The following is a 23,790-nucleotide window of genomic DNA, read 5'->3' on the forward strand; positions in this document are numbered from 1 at the left end:
CACTGAAAGTAAATCTGAGGGCTCATGCAAGTTTGATGCTTCAAACAAATATGAACCAAATTTCAATTCTTACAATTGCACAATCAAATAAACGGACAGTTTTGTACTATTAATCACAGAAACAGAACACTTACAAGATAATTTCAAAAAAAGCTCAAGATTCGAGAAGATTTTCAGCTCACCATGAATGATCAGTTCAGAGTCCTTATTCAGCTCATAGAGACGAAACGCTTCCTCCAGCTCCAGCTGAGATGAGACAGTGCAAGGATCGCCTGTTCAACAAATGACAGCAACAATGCAATTTATGTGAAATATAACAACACTATAATATTAAGATCACTGACAGAGCTGTCAAGTCACTCTTTAAATTATCATACCAAAATTAAAGGGGCTGGGATTGGAAACACAACTTAAAAGCCGGGGTCCAGAGTAAGGGTTTTTTTTTTGGCTCCCAATGCAAATATCAACAAATTTTCCAAACTACCATACTAACTCCCAAAAGACAGCAATAAACTTGTTCTCCCTTAGAAAATTATCACAATTTTTTGTTATGTAAGCTGAAGAGGGTGCAGAAAAGATTCACAAGGACGTTGAGGACAAGGAGAGATTGGATATTGTTGGGACTGTTTTCCCTGGAGCGAAGAAGGCTGAAGGATGACCTTATCAAGGTGTATTAAATCATGAGGGCCACAGATGAGGTGGATGGTTGCAAACTTTTTCCCCAGGGTAGGGGAGTGTAAAACTAGTGGACATAGATTTAAGGTGAAAGGAGAAAGATTTAAAGGGGAACTGATGGGCAAGTTTTTCCACAGAGGGTGGTAGGTATGTGTAATAAGCTGCCAGAGGAAGTGGTACAGAAAGGTACAATTGCAATGTTTGAAACATATTTGTGTAAATACATGGATAGATACATGGATAGAAAAGTTTAGAAGACTGTGGGCTGAAAGTAGACAAATGGGATTAGCTTAGATAGGCATCTTGGTCAATATGGATGTTGAGCTGAAGGGCCTGTTTCAATGCTGTATAACTATGAAATCTATGAAAGAGAAATAACAAGTTATGTAGTTATGTATCACTAAACACTGGGAAGTACTGTAGTCTTAAAATGCCATGGCACTTTTTCTTTTGCATCATCTTTCTCAGACCCATTTAAAAACTTTCTACTTGACCAAACAATTTTGGCACTATCATAACATTTTTGTAAAACTATAAGGAAAGAAGCATTTTTAATAGAGTTGCCCTGTGGGAATGCTTTCTCACATTTTAATGAATCAGAGAACAAAACTGCTTTCTGCCATTAAAGCGAATCAATAGTAGGTCAGTTATAGATGTCCTTTTATACTTGGATTTTCTGTTGAAAACTCTTAAGATGTGTAGTATCAAGATGAAGTACCAATTCTGTTGATGTATCAGCAGCATAGGGAGGCAAATTAGAAGTCTCGCACAACTTTGGAGGCAGATATTCTCACAATGTTTAAGTATCTGAACGAGCACTTGAATCGACAAGGCATAGAAGGCTAGGGCCCAAGAGGCTGCTGAAATGGGGTGTGTACTTAGGTTGGAATTAGAACTGAGGTACAGCGAAAAACTCGTCTTGCATACTATTCATACAGATCAATTCATTACACAATGCATTGAGGTTACAAGGTAAAACAATAACAGAATGCAGAATGAAGTGTTGCAGTTACAGAGAAAGTGCAGTGCCCGTAGACAATAAGGTGCAAGGTCATAAGGTAGATTATGAGGTCAAGAGTCCATCTTATCATACTAGGAAACTGTTCAATAGTCTTATAACAACAGGACAGTCACCATGGACATGGTGGGCTGAAGAGCCTGCTTCTATGCTGTATGACTATTTGGCAAACTGCAAGGCCACAAGACTAAAGTTCAATCAATTTTTCCAAAGCCTATATGCTCAGCAACAACAATGATAAAAGGTGGTACATTAAATGAAGGACTTGGTAAGCAAATGGCAGGGTTGTAAAAGAATGATTGTGGAGTACACTAATGTTTTTAGGCCATTGAGCTGATCTTGTATTTGGATACCGCAGTGCAAGGTGGCAATGACCACATTTAGGTCAACAACTTGAATTGTCCTTTCATGTACTCAGTGCTGCAGCTTTTTCTTCTAGATACCATGTTTATAGCTTTTCTTTTGCTAGAGACAGTTTGCACATCTGATTATATTAATACTATAAGTTCTGCTTTTGGTTACTGAGAAATTCTACAGATGATTCAGCTTTTGTTAATTAATGGATTTAGTCAGAAGGTCTGCATCTTCAGTCATGAATGGAACAGGTCAGGAGTGAAAATAATCGCAGTTTTAATGAAGTTAGCTGACATTTAAAAGCAGATGCCACAGAAACTTCAGATATGGACAGATGAGTGCTTAAATGCTGCAATCAGTGTTGCTCTTGGAAAAACACTGCTTCACGGAAACAAACTTCCTCTTTGCTTTCCTTCAAGTTCATTGAACAGTGTGAATTTCTCTACCAACAATTAAGTAAAAAGAAGACTGCCAGCCAAAATTATTAGAAATGTGGTAATTGTTGTAACCTATTAGTTTTGCTTTAAATGTCACTTTTTTTCTATTCATCCAATCATTCTTTATTTCTCTTTCTATACCTAATTTGGCACTTAGTTTACCGACTAAAATTGTGCGTCATTGTTCGGAACTTGCACCATTCATTTCACCATCCTCCAATCTGATTGGTTAAGGAGATGCAGAGCTGTTTTCCCTATACACTACATCCCGAAAGGTCAGTTGAGAGCACTGCACTACTTCTATCTTGTATTGACAGTAATTTCCGATACAAGACATCGCAGAGGTGCAAAACACTGGAAAATCTAATAGTAGGAACCACTTGTTAACTGGTTACAGGAAGTTTTGGCCCAATGTTTCCTACTGTTGTATGCACTTTCAGAAACTAACCTGATAACCATATTCTATTTATAGGTGCAGAAATTGAACAGCCAACCCTATTTGGTTACAGCAGTATATTCAAACAATGTTTTCTTCCTGCTGGGACTAGTTTAAAACAGTCACCTAATTTGGAGTCAATGATGTTGAATTTCATTAATAAGTCCTCATCACTCCCTGATTTGTTAAATCTCCACTGTATTCAAACAATAATTCAATTGCAACCAAGAGTCAATAGGACAATGAGTTGTTTGATCACAATACATGATTTACTACTGGGAGGTTTTAATATTTGCAACACTTAAACTATGGTATTACAAAGCTCCAATGAAATGAGCTATCTCCTCAATGCATAGCTTGAGGAATGTCAAATGGACTCAGTTCAATAACATTACTCAATGAAATCATGGAAACATGAACAAACTTGCAGCTTATTACATGTTCACAACATCCCAGAATGCTTCACAAGTAATGAATTATTTTTGTCAACAATGAAGTAAATGACCAACTATTTTTTTTTGAAGTTATGGTTGAAGGAAGAATGGTGGACACTGAAAAACAAAATTGGGCTCAGTGAGAAAGGTACCAAATGTTTGCCAATAATTAGTCATTGGAATCACAGAATGTAATGTATAATCAGTTTAGGATTTAAGCAATAATTAGAGATAAAAAGAAATTATTATTCCCCAATCGTGCACGAGGCTTGAAGTCTTTAGTATTCTTAGATTTTAACACAGAATAAAATAATTAAGAGCAGAAGGTGGCCATTTGGCCCTTTGAGCCTGCTCTGCCATTCATCAAGATAATGGCTGATTATTGTACTTCAAAGCCATTTCCCTGAACATTCACTAAGTCCTTTAATTCCCTTTCTATTTATATATCTATTGATCTCTTTTAAATGAATTCAATAACTGACCTCCAGGTGGAAAATTCCGAAGATTCACTGCCCTTTGCAATAAAAGATTCCTCACCTCAGATTTAATTGGCCTACCCCACATTGAGAACATGACCCCTGCTTGTAGACTCTCCATTCAGGGTACAAATGCTCTCTGCATCCGTCATGTTGACTCTCAAGAATTTTATTAATTTCAATGAGGTCTCCCTTCACACTCCATTTCAGGCCAACATTTCACTTGCCTTCCTAATCAACACAACTCTTGGCCTACTTTTATCCATATTTTCAGCTGCTGCCTTTAGAAAAAATGTGATTGTAGAGCCAGAGGGAAAAAGGAGATGAATTGGATTTAATGGATAGGCCTTTCGAAGAGTCAGCAAAATAGAACAAATGGTCTCCTCCACGGTGGCATCATTCTATGAATCTGTGGACATGTAGAATGATAATAATATTGCCTAACAGGATTTCATTTATTTAATGGATTATGGCAATTGTGCTGATTCTAAAAGGATTACACGAATTAGCCATGTTATTACAGATTTCTCATCAATGTATTAATTTGATGTAACTATGTGCTAGAACTAGAAAACAACCAGATTTGCACCACTGCAAACATAGCCAAAACATCAAATGTTGATGAATACAATATTCCCATGATTATTTAAAGACTTATTTTATACCCTCTTCTGTACTTTTCTTGAAGAGTTACAGGTGAACAACAAACCAGAATGGTCTAGGACAAATCCCAGTCTATACTGAATAAGCAAAGGCACTACACAAAGACCTCAGAATTTGGGGCTAACAACATTAAAACTGGCCAGTATTTTCAATTAGCTGTCACTCAATGATCAGATGGAAGTCTGTGAACTTCAGATGAAAGCAGGATTTTGATGGCGATGTCCTCCAGTAACACAATAACATCAATGTTCACTGTTAAATCTCACAGATACTAATAATCCCTTGGATGATATTTGGAGGGCCTCTCATGCAGGAGAGCTTTAACTTTTTAAATTGAAGATTACCATTTATCTCCAAGCTGCTACCCTAACCCTATCCAATTCTTCCTGCAATGGGGTCATTTCCATTCTAGAGGATCTAAGAAAGAACTTTTTCACCCAGAGGATGGTTGGTATCTGGAAATACAATGTTGGCTGGGTGGTGGAGGAAGGTACTTTCATAACATTTAATTACCTAGATAGATACTTGAATTGCCAAGGCATTGAAGACAATGGATCAAGTGCAGATAAATGGAATTAGTATAGATAGGTACCTAATAGTTGGCATGGACATGGTGACCTGAAGGACCAGTTTCTGTGCTGTATAAATCTGTAACTTCATTAAGAGTCTCATTCCAGTCCAAGCAAACATCACAGCAAAGAGACAACCAAGAATTTGTCCCTGCATAAGATTGCTGATAGCCTCATGGATGCCAACAAAAAATAGAAGCACAGCAGAGGGGGTGATTCCATCAGGATTAAATATTCCCAACCACTTAAGCTTCACGTGGGAGAAATGTTCAAGACACACCTTCACCACCTAAGGGCCATCAATAATGTGCAATAAATGCAATGCTAATTTTGTAATAATGAATAAAAGAAGAAAATGGAGACATGAACATATGACCATTGAAATTCCACCCATTCCATCCTTAGTGGGAAAACCACAAATTCTTTTATGCTCCCATAAAGGACAGGAGAAATACCTGACAAGGGGCCATGGCTGGAAGCAGTCAAAAAGTGAGCAAATCTACTAGAAAAAGAATACCATCATTAAAATGCTCAAATGAATTGCAAAATATTTGGGCCCCAAAGAGGAGAGATTAAAAATAAACTATTAGTTTTAATTTTATTACCATGTATTGTATAAATAAGTGCTTTGTCTTTGCTTCGCAATGTTAAATTTTAAAAATGTACATTAGCTAAATGTTAAACCATCTCCATCTTGAGAAATCATTTAAAGGGATGGGCTATTCACTTCTCAGTTTCAGTTCTGACAGCTGAAGCCTTTATTCCTTACTTCAAGTTAAACCAATTGTGCAATGTTGATTTTTCATCAATGGCTGTGATAGCCAAAGGCCATAAAATAGAAATTAAATGAAAACAGAGTTTTATTGAGGTTTATCTATTGAGTCTCTGTTACACAAAACATGCATAAAGTTAAAAGGAATGCAGCATTGCCCAATTCCGAAGCTTTTTTTTTGGCAGAGTACTGCACCATGGCAGAGCCGCTCAGTGTGATGACCAATATTGAAAATGGAAATCTTTCAGTTTAAATAACCATGGATTCACTATAATCTCAGGGAAAGATGTTGAAAAAAAATTCAAAGTGGATTGCTTTAACATCCCTTCAATACCCTAGCATATTTGGACTCCAATCTTCCTCTCTCCTCAAACTGACAATTCTCCACATTTCTGCAGGACTACCACAGGGATTATGCCTCTTTATAAGATCAGTGATACCTGCCATTATCTATAAAATCAGATTTACCTCAGGTTTCTTTCCAATAAGATAAGCCACAGATAAAATTTGATGAAGCCATGAAGCTGTCCATCTTTACTAGGTCCTAAACAATGAGGACATACAAGCTAGATTGTAGTTATTTCACAGAATTAATTTACAGGCCACTATGTAAGCAACATTCCACACAAGGAGAGTTGGACTAGAAAGGGAAACTCAGACTGAGATCTTAAATACTCAGCTGTGTAATTACTGGATTGAAATAATAATTATCCAAGTGTTCCAAATAGACTTGTCACCACACATCTTATTATTTTATCCAGTCTTGCACTAAAGGTCCTTCACAAAAACTATACCCATGTCCTGTCACTCTCATTCACCAAATGAATCATACAACCTCCTTTATATCACAGGTATTATCACTTTCCTCTCTATCCCTCACTTTTCTTTACAACTAAAGATATATTTTATTTCTAACTTTTCCTACTTCAGAGAGGACTGCTGCACACAAATCTGGTGATCCTGATCTGTACAAGAAATCGAGATATCCTACCGACTCAAAATAGAGTCCCTGACATAACAGGCTACAAGACGAAGTCGGGCTGCATAGCTAACAATATCACATCCCTTCCGGATGAACTTAACGCATTCTACGCGCGCTTTGAACAGAAGGGAAGTGGATTGTCACCATCCACCCTGACAGCCACCAATGAAGCTGAACCTGTGATCACAGTGGAGGATGTAAGATCAGTCTTCCGGAGAGTGAACACGAGGAAAGCACCTGGCCCAGATGGTGTCCCTAGCCGCGTGCTCATATCTTGTGCTGATCAGCTGGCAGAAGTATTTGCAGACATATTTAACCTCTCCCTGCTTCAAGCTCAGGTTCCCTACTGTTTTAAGAAGGCCCCTGTCATCCTGGTACCGAAGAAAAGCAAGGTAACATGCCTCAATGACTACCAACCAGTGGCTCTGACATCCACCATCATGAAGTGCTTTGAGAGGTCGGTCGTGGCACGCATCAATTCTAGCCTACCAGACAACCTGGACCCATTGCAATTTGCCTATCGCCGAAACAGGTCTACAGCGGATGCCATCTCCCTGGCCCTATACTCAGCTCTGGAGCATCTGGACAGTAAAGGCACCTACGTTAGACTATTGTTTATTGACTACAGCTCTGCCTTCAATACAATAATCCCAAGTAAGCTTGTCACTCCGAGACCTAGGACTCAACACCTCCCTCTGTAACTGGATCCCTGACTTTCTAACAAGCAGACCGCAATCAGTGAGGATAGGCTGCAATACCTCCGGTATGATTATTCTCAACACCGGTGTCCCACAAGGCTGCGTCCTCAGCCCTCTACTCTACCCCCTATACATTCATGACTGTGTGGCCAGATTCTGCTCTAACTCCATCTACAAGTTTGCAGATGATACCACCATTGTAGGCCGTATCTCAAACAGCGATGAATCGGAGTACAGGAAGGAGATAGATAGCTTAGTGGAATGGTGTCATGGCAACAACCTTGCCCTCAATGGCAACAAAAGAGCTGGTCATTGACTTCAGAAAAGGGGGCGGTGTACATGCACCTGTCTACATCAATGGTGCTGAGGTCGAGAGGGTTGAGAGCTTCAAGTTCCTGGGAGTGAACATCACCAACAGCCTGTCCTGGTCAAATCACGGAGTAGTCACGGCCAAGGAAGCTCACCAGCGCCTCTACTTTCTCAGGAGGGTAAAGAAATTTAGTTTGTCACCTTTGACTCTCACCAATTTTTACAGATGCACCATAGAAAGCATCCTATCTGGACGTATCACGGCTTGGTATGGCAACTGCTCTGCCCGGGACCGCAAGAAACTGCAGAGAGTTGTGGACACAGCCCAGCACATTACAGACACCAGCCTCCCCTCCTTGGACTCTGTCTTTACCTCTCGCTGTCTTGGTGAAGCAGCCACCATAATCAAAGACCCCACCCACCCAGGACATTCTCTCTTCCCTCCTCTTCCATCGGGTAGAAGATACAGGAGCCTGAGGGCACGTACCACCAGACTCAAGGACAGTTTCTACCCCACTGTGATAAGACTATTGAACAGTTCCCTTATACAATGAGATGGACTATGACCTCACGATCTACCTTGTTGTGACCTTGCACCTTATTGCACTGCACTTTCTCTGTAGCTGTGAAACTTTACTCTGTAGTTATTGTTTTTACCTGTACTACATCAATGCACTCTGTACTAACTCAATGTAACTGCACTGTGTAATGAATTGACCTGTACGATCGGTTTGTAAGACAAGCTTTTCACTGTACCCCAGTACAAGTGACAATAATAAAGCAATACTTCTAATGAAAACTCATCGGCCAGAAACATTAATTTTTCTCCCTCTACAGATTCAGCCTGATCTGCTTAACAGTTCCATCACCTGGGTTTTATTTTAGTGTTGTATACCATTCAAGAATGTCCACATGCAATTTGCCTTAGTGCTGGCTTACCAGCAGTCAACCAGAAATCAGGAGGCATAAAAATGCTGCACTCAGATGAGCAGTACATCTTCTTCCCTGTATTATAACAAGGTGACTAGTCTCAAAAAAAATAAAACTGACCTGAACCTGGTACTGCAAACGTACTGTCCATAGTTTTGAAACGCGAGGAACTATTAACATACATCTTATTACAATTAAAGTTACACAGTTGACAAAAAGCATCACCAAGCAATAAAAGGGTATCCACTGTGCAGGTGGGGGATCTTGGGGATCAAAAGACTTCAATGCTTATTTGGAATGTTTTGGATGTCGGTTAACAGAGAAATATAGAAAAAGGAGGCTATTCAACCTTACTCTGCCTTAATTCCCCATCTTTCCCCATGCCCTTAAACATTTCTTGCATCTCGAAACTCACCTAATACATTCTTACATACGAGTAGCAACTTGGCCTCTACAGCTCTGTAGTAGTGAAATCCACAGGTTCACTAACCTCTGAGTGAAGAAACTTCTCATCTCAGCCAAAAATCTCTTGTCCTGCAGACAAAGACAGTGATCCCTGGTTCTAGATAACCCCAGCCAGGGGAAATATCCTTCCCCCATCCAGTCCTGTCAGAATTTTACGCTTCAATTAGATTTTCTCTTGTTCTTCTAAATTTCAGTGAATACTAACCAAGCTGACCTAATTTCTCCTTGTATGGCAGTCATGCAGTCCTCGAGAAACTGTAACAAAGCGTTCCTGTTCCCATACTCAAATCATCTTACTACGAAAAACTACGCACCATTGTTCTTAACCGCACCTACATGTTTGCTTTCAGTGACCAATGTACCTGAACAACCACGTCCCTTTAAACAGCAACACTTCCCAATCTAATGCCATTTAAATAATATGCCTCCTTTGTATTTTGTACTGAAGGGGAGAACTTCATATGCATCCACATTATACTGCATCTGCCATGTTTTTTTGCCCATTCAATCCAAGTCACCTTGAAGCCTTCGTGCATCCTCCTCAAGCTTCAGGAATCTTTGTCCTACACAACATGTGGAAAATAGACATGTTCACATGCACGTGGACCACTCCTTGCCTTCATAGGTTTCAACACTACCAGATGTTCTTCCAGATCCAGCAAGTGTCAACTTGTGAGACTGCAGAACCTATTCCACATGCTAATGATTGTCCAGCCTTATCAGTATGTTTCCCCAAAACAAAGGTACCCTATGTGGCAAAGGAAGGTACCAAAGAGACTCACCACTAAACTAGACATATTGTTAGTTGGCAACAAGTTCTATGAATGGGCAGAGTAACCCTCTGAACTAGTCTGGGTTGCACAGTCTTCTCGAGTCCATGAGTTAATAACTGTTTTGTTCTGTGTTGATGAATGCATGATGAACCTATATATTCTTGTTTAGGGAAGTTTAATTTAAGGGGGAGAAGTGTTGTATATTGAGTTGAACATTTGTTGCGTTTGCCTTGGGGTGCTGTAGTGCTAGCTTGCTAGCAGTTAACTAACAGGAAGAGAAATAAAGATGGGTGCTGCAGATGATCAGCAAATCTTCACCTTATTTTTATAAACAAAGATTATTACAGTTATTCAAGAGAAACTGAGTGGAACATGGCTGATTTTTTGACAGCTGCAAGTATAGCAAGAACAGGGAAAAAAATGATGCAGGATTAAATATGCATGCTCTCATAACTTGGTTCGATTTAATTTGGACATCTCCAACTCTGACTGGGAGCTCACAGCTTGCATTGCCTGAAGCAAGTTTGGCTGATGAACAGAAATGAGCAGCTCAACGAATAGCTTCATTGTAAAATCAACTTTACAGAACCAGCAGAGTCAAGTATGGTCAAGTCAACTCATCCTACTTTGAACAGGGAACTTTACCAGATATTTCAACTCTTATTTGAATTTGACGGCAGAAGTGAAATCCACCAAGTCCCTTGGTCATGTATTCTATACTCGCCACCAAGAATACTGTCCAATTTAGTACCAAACCACAGCTTCCTCCCCATAACCTTCTAAATTGGTTACCTAAAAATGCATACACAATGACCAATCAAACCTGATTCCACCATTATTTTAGGCATTACATTCCAGATCACAATAACTTTCCTTGTGAATTAATTTCTCAGTTCCCCACTTCTTATCCCATTACTTTACGTCCTTTGGCCTTCTCTTCTAGTTCACAGACACTGATTTCTATCTGACACGTGAATGCCCATTTCACTAGCCTGTCTTCCTGCAGTCTGCTTTTACTGAGGGCAAGTTTTGCAGCATCTGCAAACTTCAGAACTACTATGCCTAGAAGCAGGCCCTATTGTCTCTAGGGATCCCACTGCATCCTTTTCTACAGTCAGATAAACATCCATTCATCTCAAAACTGCCTCCAATCCTTCAGTACATTATGGACTAAATTAATACTTCAACAACAACAATTGCTATGACTCTTTTATGTGGTTCTTTGTGAAGTGTTTAATAAATTTAAGCAATCCCAAAAACAAGTTCAATTTTTTTTCTGTAATTGAACATTGAAATTTTGAGACCTCACAGGTGAGAGTGGCTCACAGACAATGGTGACCTCAGACGTGAAAAAAATTTGCATTGCAAACAACAGGAACATTTGATTACTTAACAAAATATTGGGTCTTGATGGCTGCAACTGCCTAAACTGAAGATGAGGTGCTGTCCTTCAATCTTATTTTGGGGTTATGTGGAACAGCGTAGGAGGTTCAGACAGATTGGAATGGAGAATTAACAGGCAACTGAGGGTCAAGTTTTTTTTTAAAAAATGCAGAGAGTGGTAGATGCCTGCAATAGGTTACCAGGGACAGTAGTGGAAACCGGCAGTTTGGAGGAGTTTAAGAGGCTTTTAGATACCAACACATGAATATGAAGGGAATGGAGCGATATGGATGATACACAGGAGCACACAGCATCAAAATTGGCACAACATCGTGGGTCAAATGGCCTGTCCAGTGCTGTACTGTTCTATGTTAACTTGAAGCTCAGGATTTTACCTTTGCAAATTGAACAGAGGTAATGTATAATATTAACTCAGTTTTATCTCACACAGACACAGGTTGATCTGGTAGGCATCTTCAGAATTCTCCTTTTGGTTTCAGCAACAGCTCTCACCTGCATTTCAATTTAACTTGTCCCTTTGTTCTCTCTCTCCCCCCTTCTATTAACCAGAAGGTCTGTAAACGTTGGGATCACCTAGAAAGCATGGTCTCATCCCAGAGATGTTCCCCTGATCCTATCCAACCCTCACCCCACTTCTCTGCAAATTAAAATCAACTTGCCTTTTCACTTTCGCAGTTCTGATGCAGGGTCTTCAGTCTGAAACATTAACCTTCTCTTTCAACAATGTTGACTGAACTGCTAAGTGTTTTCAGCACTTTGTATTTTCATTTCAGCTTTCCAGCTTCTGTATTTTATTGATTTTCAATCATTTAGGGTAGACCTTGTATCAAGGTTTTTGAGTGAAGTGCTCACTTCAGTGAGAAAGCAGATACAACTATCTACCTGGCTTGTTCCACAAAGTGAAACAAAACTCTTGCGGTTGGCTGTACTGCAGCCACAGCTTGAAACGGTGCCTGCACAGAGCCAGGCTGGGTTGCAACATACTTCAAAGGGTTGCTGACATTTCCTTGAATCAAATGCAGAAGATAATTGAACAGGACATGAAAGTGGTTCGCAGTACTTGAATTGTACTCTGGCTTGGATGAGCATTTTCAGAAATAGGTGGAGATTGCAGGGATTAAATGGAAAATGTGTTATTTCTCTACATGACATAATATGTAGCATGAACAAGAAATCTGCTAGAATTCAGTAATTTACCAAAACGCAGACCATAAGTGAGTCAGGTTTACCTAATTTACTCAATTCTCCCCACCACAATAACCCTGCTTCCCAATAAACCACAGTGGGTGTCTTCAATTTCAGCATGTGGTGCATCTTGCTCAAGTGCTGCTACCACTTCCTCAAAGAAAATCACCCATTTTCACACACAGGCAGATCTTGCAGAAGTAGTTTGTTCCATGTTATTCACATATCTGAATCAGTTATGGAACTCATCAATATCTCAAATGTGTGTTGTCACTGGAAATAGCAGAATGGTTCACACTGCTGTCAATAATGAAATTTGTCTCAGACCACAGAGCTGTTGAACACTACCACTTCATGACAAGAGAGAGAAGTCTTTTTTGGTTAATTCCACCCATTCATAAAATTCAATAGAATTTTAAACATTAATTAAAAGCAACTGCAACCCACTTTTTATTATTTGTAGACAGGATGAATACATTACTAACTAGGCCATCATGTAATTTTAACCCTACAAAAGGCGTAGTGATAACTTTCCAAGTCCGGACAATCAGACTTAAGAACACACCCCCCACCCCCGCCGCTATCAGACTTTCATATTCCCTTCAGGTTCTCAGACTCTTAATTCTACTTCCATTCCTGTCACTTTAGCATTTCTTTTTGCACTTCAGATTGCACCACAATCTTTGCATCATTCTGTTGTTTTGCACTCACTGTATTTATTATTATATTTATTATTACCTTGTATGCTGTTTACTCTGTGAGCCTTTCATGAGCAAGGAATTTCATTGCACCCTGGTGTACATGACAATAAGCTAAATGAGAATCTGGGGAAACTCTGCACAAAGGAAGCCGCAGTGTTATACATATATTTTTCAACAGAAATCGTTGAATGTACATAACACAGGATGTCTGCAGTTAAATAATTCAACGGGAAATGTTTACCAGGCAGCATCCATGGAGAGAAAAATTGAGTTCATATTTTTTGTTCCACAGTTGCTGCCTGATTTGTATTTCCAGCATATGAAATATTCCCCACAACTTTACCTATAAACTTTTTTTTTGCCATCATTTCTTAACTTTGACCGTACCACTTATCTCCTGCTCCATCTGTGGCAGCATCCCACATAAGCCTTGTCAGCCACTTCAGAATCCACAGAGTGGAAGTGGAAATAAGATCCCAAAGAAGGGCATTTCCTTACATTACAACAATGAACTACTTTAAAAATGTCAATGTTGAATAGTGCTTTAGAGCAAACGCAAGGACTTTTTAAAAATTTTCCTTGGTGTTGCATGAAACATCAGATATGACACACACAAAAGAAAGACTCATTGGAGTTTAAAAGAAAATTTAGTGGAAAACAGTTCTCACAGTAACCAATCTACCCAAAATTCTGACAATGCTGAGAATAGTTTCAAGAATTCTTTTGAAACCTTTTAATTTCCATTCGCGCAAATTACCCCAGTAATTTCAAGAATACAATGGAATCCTGTTATCACATTCTAATCTTTCACAGCAATTAGCAATGCATAACAATTTCCTGTTCATTGTTATCCTGCATTCGATTTCATTTGGTTAGGTACCACAGCAAAGACTCCATGTAAAGTATTTTTGCTCTAGATTCCAGCATCTGCAGTCTCCTGTGAATCTATAAATTGCTTCAATGGAAATGTTAGATTGCAGAGTCCTGCTTGGTAAAGTACATTGTTAATGCTCCACACCCATCATCTCTCTCTTCGTTCCATTCATTTTAAAAATTTCCTCTTACTCTTATTTCAATCTCTCTGCCCTTGACCTTCCAAGGAAGGAAGTGAGAAAATGAACATGCAGACAGAAAAACAAACAAAATGTTTGTGATTTTTATCTTGCCTTCGCGACAGCAATTTTGGTTTATTTTAGTCACTGAAAGAAGAATTTTTGTTTGAGCAAGACACTCAATAAAGCTAGTAGTAATATAAAGCATTACTTAAATAAAAATACACAAGGCTTTACCATAAAATTGAAAATTTTGAAGATTCTTTAAATAGTCACACAACACAATTCTAATTTCTAACTGCAGCAACAAACAATCCACTGGAAGATCTCTGTATCTAGTTTTGACCCGAAACATCGACAATTCCTTTCCTCACACAGATGCTGCTCGACCTGAGTTCTTCCAGATTATTTGTTGCTCCAGATTCCAGCAGCTGCAGTCTCGTGTCTTATTTCTCCCTACCACAGTAGGAGTACTGTGTACAGTTTTGGTCACCCTGTTATAGTAAAGAGTGCAGAAAATACTTACGAAGATGTTGCCAGGATAAGAGGGCCCGAGCATAGGGAGGGGTTGGCCAGTCTAGGTCTTTATTCCTTGGAACGTAGGATAATGAGGGGTGACCTTAGAGAAATGCTTAAGATTATGAGAGGCATAGATAAGGTGGATGGTAACAGTTTTTCCCTCCAGGGTAGGGGAGTCCAAAACTAGGGGGCATAGATTTAGCGTGAGGGGAAAGATTTTAAAAGGGACCTGAGGGGCAACCTTTTCCACGCTGAGGGTGGTGAGTATATGGAACGAGCTGTCAGAGGAAGTGGTTGAGGCAGGTACAATAGTATCATTTAAGAAGCACTTGGATAGGTACATGGAGGGGTGGGGCTTACAAGGATATGGGCTGAATGCAGGAAATTGGGACTAGCTGGGTGGGCACCGTGGTCGGCATGGATTGGTTGGGCCAAAGGGCCTGAATTCATGCCGGATTGCTCCATGACCACATTCCCTCTGAAAGTTTTATCAGGAGTGCAAAATAAATGAATGCCAGAAATTTTGCCATAAGATCCACTCTACCTTCTTCATCGATCCACTTCATTGTAAAGAGCTGTTCATTGTCAAAGCAGCACATGTCACGAACTTCAGTGCAAAGATTTTCATATGTGATGGTAGGATCAAAGTGGGTGATCATGATGTCCCTAAGTGAAGACGTAAATAAGACACAGTTAAGAAACAACCAATATCACGCGTTGCCTCACACAAAATGCTGAGAAGTCACTGTATAACTTCCCACTCAGCATCTGATAGATTCTCAAGTAAAGCAAGGCTATTCGCTCTTATTTGGTGTTAATAGGAGCTGATAGCAGACACATGGTCATGTTTCATTTTCAAACCCAGGCAAAATATCAGTGGGCTATATATTCATGATCAGCACTAAAACCAAACCTAAGCATATCCTCACTCAAAATAAAAACAAAATACGTATGCAGATATTACTCAATAAGATGAGAACAGCAACACTGACCAGTGTTTTAACTTCCCTTCCCCACAGGCTCCCAGAGTTACAGCATTGTCCATTGCCAGCCTTTTTATTTATTCACTTACTGGATGTGGAATTTGATGGCGTAGATTTCTTGATTATACCCAATTGCCCTTGAGTTGAATAGATAGTGAAGCAAGGGCCAACCATTCTGTTGTGGTTCTGGTATCATGCAAGGATAGCAGATTTCCTACCCTAAAGGGCATTACCAAATTGATCAGATTTTTACGACAATGTAGCTTTATGGTCACCTTGGTTGATGAACTTAATTCCAGAAGGTACTTAACTAAATGTCCCCCAAACCTCAGATGAAGCCTCTGGATTAATAATCTGGTGATTTTACCACCACACTGCCATATCCCTTCATTCTGTCACCAGGACCTTCCTGATCTGGCCTGTACTACTTTGGACAGAAAAATTATCAACTTAACTAACACAAGAGTTTTAAATTTCATATTCAATCACAGTATGTACAGCTGTAGGGGACAATTTTTCCGCAGACCAGATTTTAGTGAAAGCAACTTTCCCCAAAGTTTAAAGTTTCATGAAAGAAATAAAATATTTATTTCATGAAATTTTAATTGACAAATGAACAAAGCAACTATTTCACAAGCAGTGATCCAAATATTCAAAAGCATGGTCAGTCATGTGATATCAGGAGTGATTATTTTACATAGTGAAAAGGCATGGAACTACAACCTCCAAATGAAAATTTATACAACAGCAATATGTGAAAATAAACTCATTAATACAAAGCAGATAAACTGCAGTTTTCAAGATTAGCAAATGAATGCACAACATCCCAGATAAGTTGACATTATTCATGCAATATTAACCAAGTTAACAATTTCAAAGCTCACTTATGCCAAGCATATACCCAGTTTTTGCCACTGCCCTGTAACATGAACAAGTTGACACTGGTATCCGCGGCTATCTATCCAGAGAGATGCTTTTTTTTCCTCCAAATCACTTTGCAATGATCTACCAACTGCAAACAAACTGCAGCCTTTGACCAACATTCTTTTTGGCCTCAGAAAGCCTTAGTAATCATTGCCCTAACATTCATTTCTGACCTATGTACTAACAATGTTTATTTTCCACTGGTCTTCCACACCAAATTCCAAGACATTAAAAACTCAAGGACAGAACATTAAAGTACCAAAGGCAACAGTTTAACAACTAGGCACATGCTGTTATTCCTCCATTGTTGCAGTACTGTAAAAACCAGTCCAAGTGTAAAAATTCAAGAACACTTGCATACTGCATTCATGGAATGATTTGATAAATTAATTTTACAACTGAAACACCAACAAGTACTAAATATATACTGAAAACAGTTATATACTGCCTTTTTATGGAGATCTAAAAGATTCATTCAGATTGGCATCAAGATCATGTGATTGGATTCCACTTGTGACGGAGACTATAACAATGGGTATAATTACAAAATGATCCCTAATAAATCTGAGAAGGAATTCAGATGAAACCTTGCTAACCAACAGTGATTAGAATGTGGAATTCACTGCCGCATGCAGTAGTAAGAATGGCATAGGTGCATTAAACAGGAAGCTGGATACAAGCATGAAGGAATAAGAAAGATACACTGACAGGATAGGAAGAGAGAGGGATGCAGGCTCACATGAAGCCGGCACACCAGTACAGATCAGTTGGACCAAATGGACTGCTTCTGTGATGCAAGCTCTCTGTAATTATATATCAGATGATTTAACCTTGGAGCAGTCTAAAATTAAAACAGTATTTCAACATCATTGAGCAACTGAAGCAAGACATGACTGTAGATAGAACTAGGAGACGTGCACAACTTGGAAATGGAATTGGTTTATTATTGCCACATGGTCCAAGGTACATCGAAAATCTTGTCTTGCATACCGTTCATACAGATCAATCCATTACACAGCGCATTGAGGTAGTACAAGGTAAAACAATAACAGAATGCAGAATAAAGTGTAACAGTTACAGAGGAAGTGCAATGCAGGCAGACAATAAGGTACAAGGTCATAACAAAGTAGACTGTGAGGTCAAGAGTGTATATTGTACTAGGGAATCATTCAATAGTCTTATAACAGCAGGGTACAATGAAATGTCGACAACACAAAGTTTTAAAAATTAACAGACTGACTTACAAGCAGATTTGAAGGGTTGGATGGGGAGGGGGTGGGAAAAGTGGGTTTTGGATAAAGTGGGAGGAATGCATCACCTGCCAAATGGACACCTTTCCCCCATGGGCCTTAACATTACAAGCCAGCATTACCTTAAATAGCTTTAGCTACCCTTGAAGCAACCTATTCATGTGGAGATGGGGAATTTTTCTTGTCTGTATATGGCCCTCAGAGATTAGAACATGTCCCGGGCAGAGGAGATGGACTGGAATTTAATTCTTATAACTCCACCCCCAACTGGATGTTCTCTTCAAACACACCCACCTCTGCTCATGACTCAGTGTTGCGATCTCAGCCAGAATCACACTGGTTTCTCTCACGAATTGTGAAGGAAAACAAATATTTGTATACAATAGTCGAGAGTTCCCACATTTGACTATGTGAGGAATACCTGGTGGCTTTGTCAAACTTGTTCTGTAACTCTGCAGACATAGGTCACTCAGTAACAACACACATGGACTACATTCATGGATGAAGACACCCAATTGCAGTGGTTTGCAAGCTCGACCTTCCTTTTGGGAAGTAGAGGAGCAGATACGCCTGGAGCCACAGTAATTTTCATAAACTGCCAGAACCAAGAATTTGGAATTACTGAAAGTACAGAGTTCCCAGGTATGAAACAAAAGCTTACAAGGAAGAATTTGAGATAGAACCCTCCACATACTGAATTTTGATTGATAGCAATCGAGAGATTTAAACATTTCACACTGCGAATATCCACTGAAGGGAAGATTTCTGCAAGTGCCTTCTTCGGCAGATAAACTATGGAAATCTTAAATTGGAGCCTTCGCTGCATAGGTTAGTTAACACTTGCCAACAGCTATCTGTTATAATCAACCTTAGATACTAAGAAATCGGCACTGAGCCCCCATCACCACATGAATTTATTGCAAACACAAGCTATCCAAACCACAAATAAATCCCTTCCTGCAATCCATGGGCCTTTTAAAAGTCAAGGCTGATAGAACCAAATCAATTCCTTCTTCTCTGGAACTCTTGGCCAGTACCAGAAGATTCAGCCCATTGTGAAAAAGCTTTCAAACAGCACATTGGAAACATAAGATTCCAGTTAACTTTTACAAACTGAAAAAATGTGACTAAGTAAATGTCTAGAACCAATCCATTTCATCGTTGCAGCAACAAATTTAATGAAGATTGCTTTAAACTGGTAACTTTATCTCATAGGTTTTAAATGACTCTCTATAATTCTCAAATTCACAGCACAGATATGCCAGATTGATCAGAGGCTATCCATAGATACTGAAGTCCATACCAACTTTTAAGACAGCCAAGTTAAAAGCGTCCTACAGCAAACCTACCTATGCCAATTGTGATGATAAAGCCCAATTTTCTTACAGTTCATAGTGTAGTGGTTAGTGTAACACTATTACAGCACCAGCAACCCGGGTTCAATTCCCGCCACTGTCTGTAAGGAGCTTGTACATTCTCCCCATGTCTGCGTGGATTTCCTCCGGGTGCTCCAGTTTCCTCCCACGTTCCAAAGACACACAGGTTAGGAGCTGTGGGCATGCTATGTTGGCGCCGGAAGCGTGGCGACACTTGCAGGCTGCCCCCAGCACATTCTCAGTAATGCAAAAAGATGCATTTCACTGTGTGTTTTGAAGTACATGTGACGAATAAATAAATTTATCTTATATTTAAATGCGTTAAGAATCTATGAAAACTTAGATATTTGATGATCCAAAAATTACCAGAATAAAACGAACAAGCTTAATGTGCTGAAGGAACTCAGCTTCAATGGGGCACTCACTAAATAAATCAGCCAGCTGCCTTTTAAATACTTCAAGCAATCCCATGTTGTGGTTTTCAGCTCTGTTGCATCAAACCAAAACAGCAAAAGAAACAATTCACCTCCACTTTTTTTGATGGTGTACAGATTGCATTTTTATCATATTCATTCAGGTTAACCATGTGTTTTTTTCCACTTTTTTCCTCCTTCAGTGAATATTTAGTACCCCAGAAAAAGGTGCAAGTGGTAACATACAAAGAACTGTGCATGTACAAACTTGCACTTGTGCTACTGTGTATGTTTCTGTGGTATCACCCAATCAAGTGTAAAAATTGCAAATTCCACTACATGACCAGACAAGTGTTACAGACTCTGAACAGAAGCAGACTTGCATTTATAGTACAGCACAATATATTTCAGAAACCTTGTTCAGTGGTTCCCACACAATTACCTTAGAAGTGCATTGGCTATTATAATGAGAGGAATGCAGCAATAACTTTGGAGGAAATCCAAAAGCAAGATTCTATAATAATAGAAAGCCCCAAAAAATACTCAAGTTCAGGCAATATCTGTGGAGAAAGAAAGTTAATAGTTCAGGTCAATGACCTTTCAAAGGGAACACCTGCTATACGCTGTTGAAGCCTGGACTGAATTATTCCACTGATAGGGAAAATCATCATGGATTTAGACTTGCACACAAGAAGCTGGAGGAACTTAGTAGGTCAGGCAGCATCTGTGGAGGGAAACAAACAGTCAACATTTTGGATCAAGACGCTTCATTTGGACTGAAAGAGGGGAGATAGCCAGAATAAAAAGGTGGAGCAAGAGGTGGCGGGTGATAGAGGTAATCAGCAGATGGGGGAGGGAAGAGTGGAAATAGCACCAGAAGCTGGGAGATGACAGGTGGAAGCAACAAAGTGCTGAAGATGATTGCATCTGATAGGAGACTGAGGTGGACCATGGAATCAATAGGGATCAAGGGCTGGAGGTGGGGAAGGCAGAATGGGAGTATTGGGGGAGGGGAACCAGTGGGAGGAGTGTGAGAGTGATAAGCAGATGGAGAGGGTGAAGGGGGGAAAGAAAGAGGGTGATGGGGCTGGGCCTAGTAGTGTAGGAAGAACTGGGTAGATCAGGAGAACAGAAAAGGGACAGATGGGGAACAGTTTACAAGTAGTAAGAGAATTCACGTCTTTTTTTTGTGTTAGCACCTCCCCCCCAGTGCCATTGGGTTGTAGACTACCCAGGCGAAATATGAGGTGTTGTTCTAGTTTGCGTTAATTCTCTACTGCCAGGGTGAGGTTAAATGTGCGATAATATATTATTACCTCCACTTGTCTTACGTGGTTCATTCTTGTACTTTAATGATAACTTTTTAGAGAAAGCGAGGTACTAGCCTTTTGTTCAGAGGAACAATGAGGTTTAAGATTAACCCTGCCTACAAATCAAAAGGAGCTGGAAGTATTAGTCACCAGAAACCCAACCTCTACCAAAAATTAACAGTTAGCACTGATGCACAACGATAAAAATCAGAGTGGCTCACAGCTCTTACTTTGGAAAATTGTGAACAGCACAGTAAAAGTTCAAGATCCCTGGGTGTGCAGAAAATTGGTCAACATTCAGAGAGCACTATATCTCCTCACCCAGATCCGAGAAACTGCAAAATTAGTCTAAGTTATAATTCAGTTTTCTATGACTGTGGGCCAGAAGGCTAAAGTATCAGAATCACAATAACCACAACCACAAAGATGTCCAGTATCGAAATGAAGATATTGTACTTCTACATTAGGAAATGTTATTCAAAACTGTCTAAACGACATTAAGAAACTTGAGAGATAAACACATTGAAGTTTACACTGGTACCAACTTGGTATTACACCACAGAACATTGATCCTGAAAACACTTTGTCCTCCAGCCTGAACCCTCACAGGTACGTACACCCACTGTCTATTAAAAAAATAGACATCCTATCAAGAAATCCGATGTGCAAGGAATCTGGCACTCCCACTGCAACGACACAGCAATCGGATCATCGTGTGACTTATTGTGGAATGAACCCCTGAAACAATTCACACAGGCTGCCTCAGAGTCGAGGTGAGCAATGTGACCGCTCATTGCTGAGATATGGAGCTCAGCACTGCAGCTTGACCAGCAAGGTAAACATGGGCTTTTGCTGGGCCTTAGCAGCAGCTGCCCCATCTATGGAAAAGCTACCCAGTTCCCAGAGTCTTTCTCATCATCTCCTATTGGATGGGATGGAAGCTGCTGCCTCCCTCTCTCTCTTTGCTTCATAGCTGTTCCCAGCCTGTGGAATTCTCCACAATCACGTTCAACATCACAGAGAAACATCCATTCTGGGAAGAGCAGTGTTGCCAAACAAAGCACATAAATGCAACCATAGGATCCTGGAAGTCTGTCAATACATGGTCCAGGTACCGTTCCAGGCTGGGTGGCACACCACTCATCTCCACTTGCCCAACACCAAATAACCGATTTTCATTAACAATGGGATGTCCTTTTAACGTTATCCATGGTTGAAGATATACAGTACATTACTGTTATGAACAACATGCCATTTGCCTGGTCTGATAAATATTCACCGAACTCTAACTAATGAAGTGTGCAGCAGAATTAACAGTAAGAAAGAACATACAGGCAAAGCCATTCTTCTGAAGAAAGTTGCACAAATAGTAAAGAGTGAGGCAGAGTCCTGAAACCAGGAATTAAGAGTTTTATAAACAACACTTTGTGGTACAAGAGAAGCAGCAAGGATTGTGAGATGGCAAGATAGGGTTTTGCACAAAAAGTATACTGTGCATCTTCCACCAAAGAGCAGCCTATTGCTATTACCAAAATTAGTTGCTTCAATCCATAATCACTCTAGCTCCTTCCTCTAACTAACCAAACCATCCCAATTCTTTAAATTTTATTACAGCTGAACATTTCTTAGTTTAGTTACAAGATTAAAGGGCAATCATTTAAAATTGAGATACAAAGCAACTTCTTGAAGAGGACGGTGAATGGGACTTATGTGAGGGAACACAGCAGGAAGAAATTTTCCTCCATAGATGCTGCCTGACCTGCTAAGTTCCTCCAGCATTTTGTGGGTGTTGTTCCAGATTCCAGCATCTGCAGAACCTCGCGTCTTTGTTTTGCTGCTTCACCGTGAAGTCTCTTCGAGGTATGCCTACCCTAAAGATGTTTTCTTTTTTTAAAAATTTTATTTACAGCGTGGTAACAGGCCCTTCCGGCCCAACGAGTCCGCGCTGCCCATTTTAAACCCAAATTAACCTACCTGTACGTCTTTGGAATGTGGGAGGAAACTGGACCACCCGGAGGAAACCCATGCAGACACGGGAGAATGTACAAACTCCTTACAGACAGCGACAGGAATTGAACCCCGGTCGCTGGCGCTGTAATAGCGTCACGCTAACCTCTATGCTACCATGCCGCCCTCTTTAACTGGAGTTCTGAGAGACCCTCTCTCACTGCTGCATCTCTGCTGCTCTCTAGTTCTTCAACCATGTGATCACCCAGACTCGACTCACCTATCACCTGCCAGCCTGTGTCCTCCCCCAACCTTCTCATTCTGGCTTCTGCCCTCGTCCTTTCCTCATCAACTGTTTATTTCCCTCCATTGATGCTGCCTGACCTGATGAGTTCCTCCAGCATTTTGTGTGTTGCTCCAGATCCCAGAATCTCTTGTGTCTCCATATTAGAGATATACCTGTTAGGCTGAACTCAAATGGTACAAATTCTAGTATAAATTTTATAAACTGACACCTCCTTAAAATAGGAGTGTGGAAACTATTATCGAAAAAGACATGATATCTTTATTAGTCACACGTACAGCAAAACACACAGTGAAATGCATCTTTGCATTGTATGTTCTGGGGGCAGCCCGCAAGTGTCGCCACACTTCCGGCGCCAACATAGCATGCCCACAACTTCCTAACCCTTTGGAATGTGGGAGGAAACCACAGCACCCGGAGGAAACCCACAC

The 23,790-nt window shown here is 40.0% G+C and overlaps 1 protein-coding gene across 2 annotated transcripts in view; it reads right to left on the reverse strand.

Moving 5' to 3' along the window:
• prkci (protein kinase C, iota) overlaps nucleotides 1-23,790 on the reverse strand; it is a 79,320-nt gene that overhangs the window by 47,323 nt on the left and 8,207 nt on the right. Inside the window, exons 1-3 of one of the 2 annotated variants that reach the window (XM_052017330.1) lie at nucleotides 20,396-20,416; nucleotides 15,397-15,518; nucleotides 183-272 (exon numbers count right to left, since the gene is read on the reverse strand). In XM_052017330.1, the coding sequence (XP_051873290.1) occupies nucleotides 183-272; nucleotides 15,397-15,511 (205 nt within the window). In that variant the 5' untranslated portion in view covers nucleotides 15,512-15,518; nucleotides 20,396-20,416. Of the gene's footprint in view, nucleotides 1-182; nucleotides 273-15,396; nucleotides 15,519-20,395; nucleotides 20,417-23,790 lie in introns of those variants that run through there. The other variant, XM_052017329.1, reaches the window with a different exon arrangement.

Source organism: Pristis pectinata, chromosome 6, assembly GCF_009764475.1.
Source record: "Pristis pectinata isolate sPriPec2 chromosome 6, sPriPec2.1.pri, whole genome shotgun sequence".
NCBI classification, from domain to species: Eukaryota; Metazoa; Chordata; class Chondrichthyes; order Rhinopristiformes; family Pristidae; genus Pristis; species Pristis pectinata.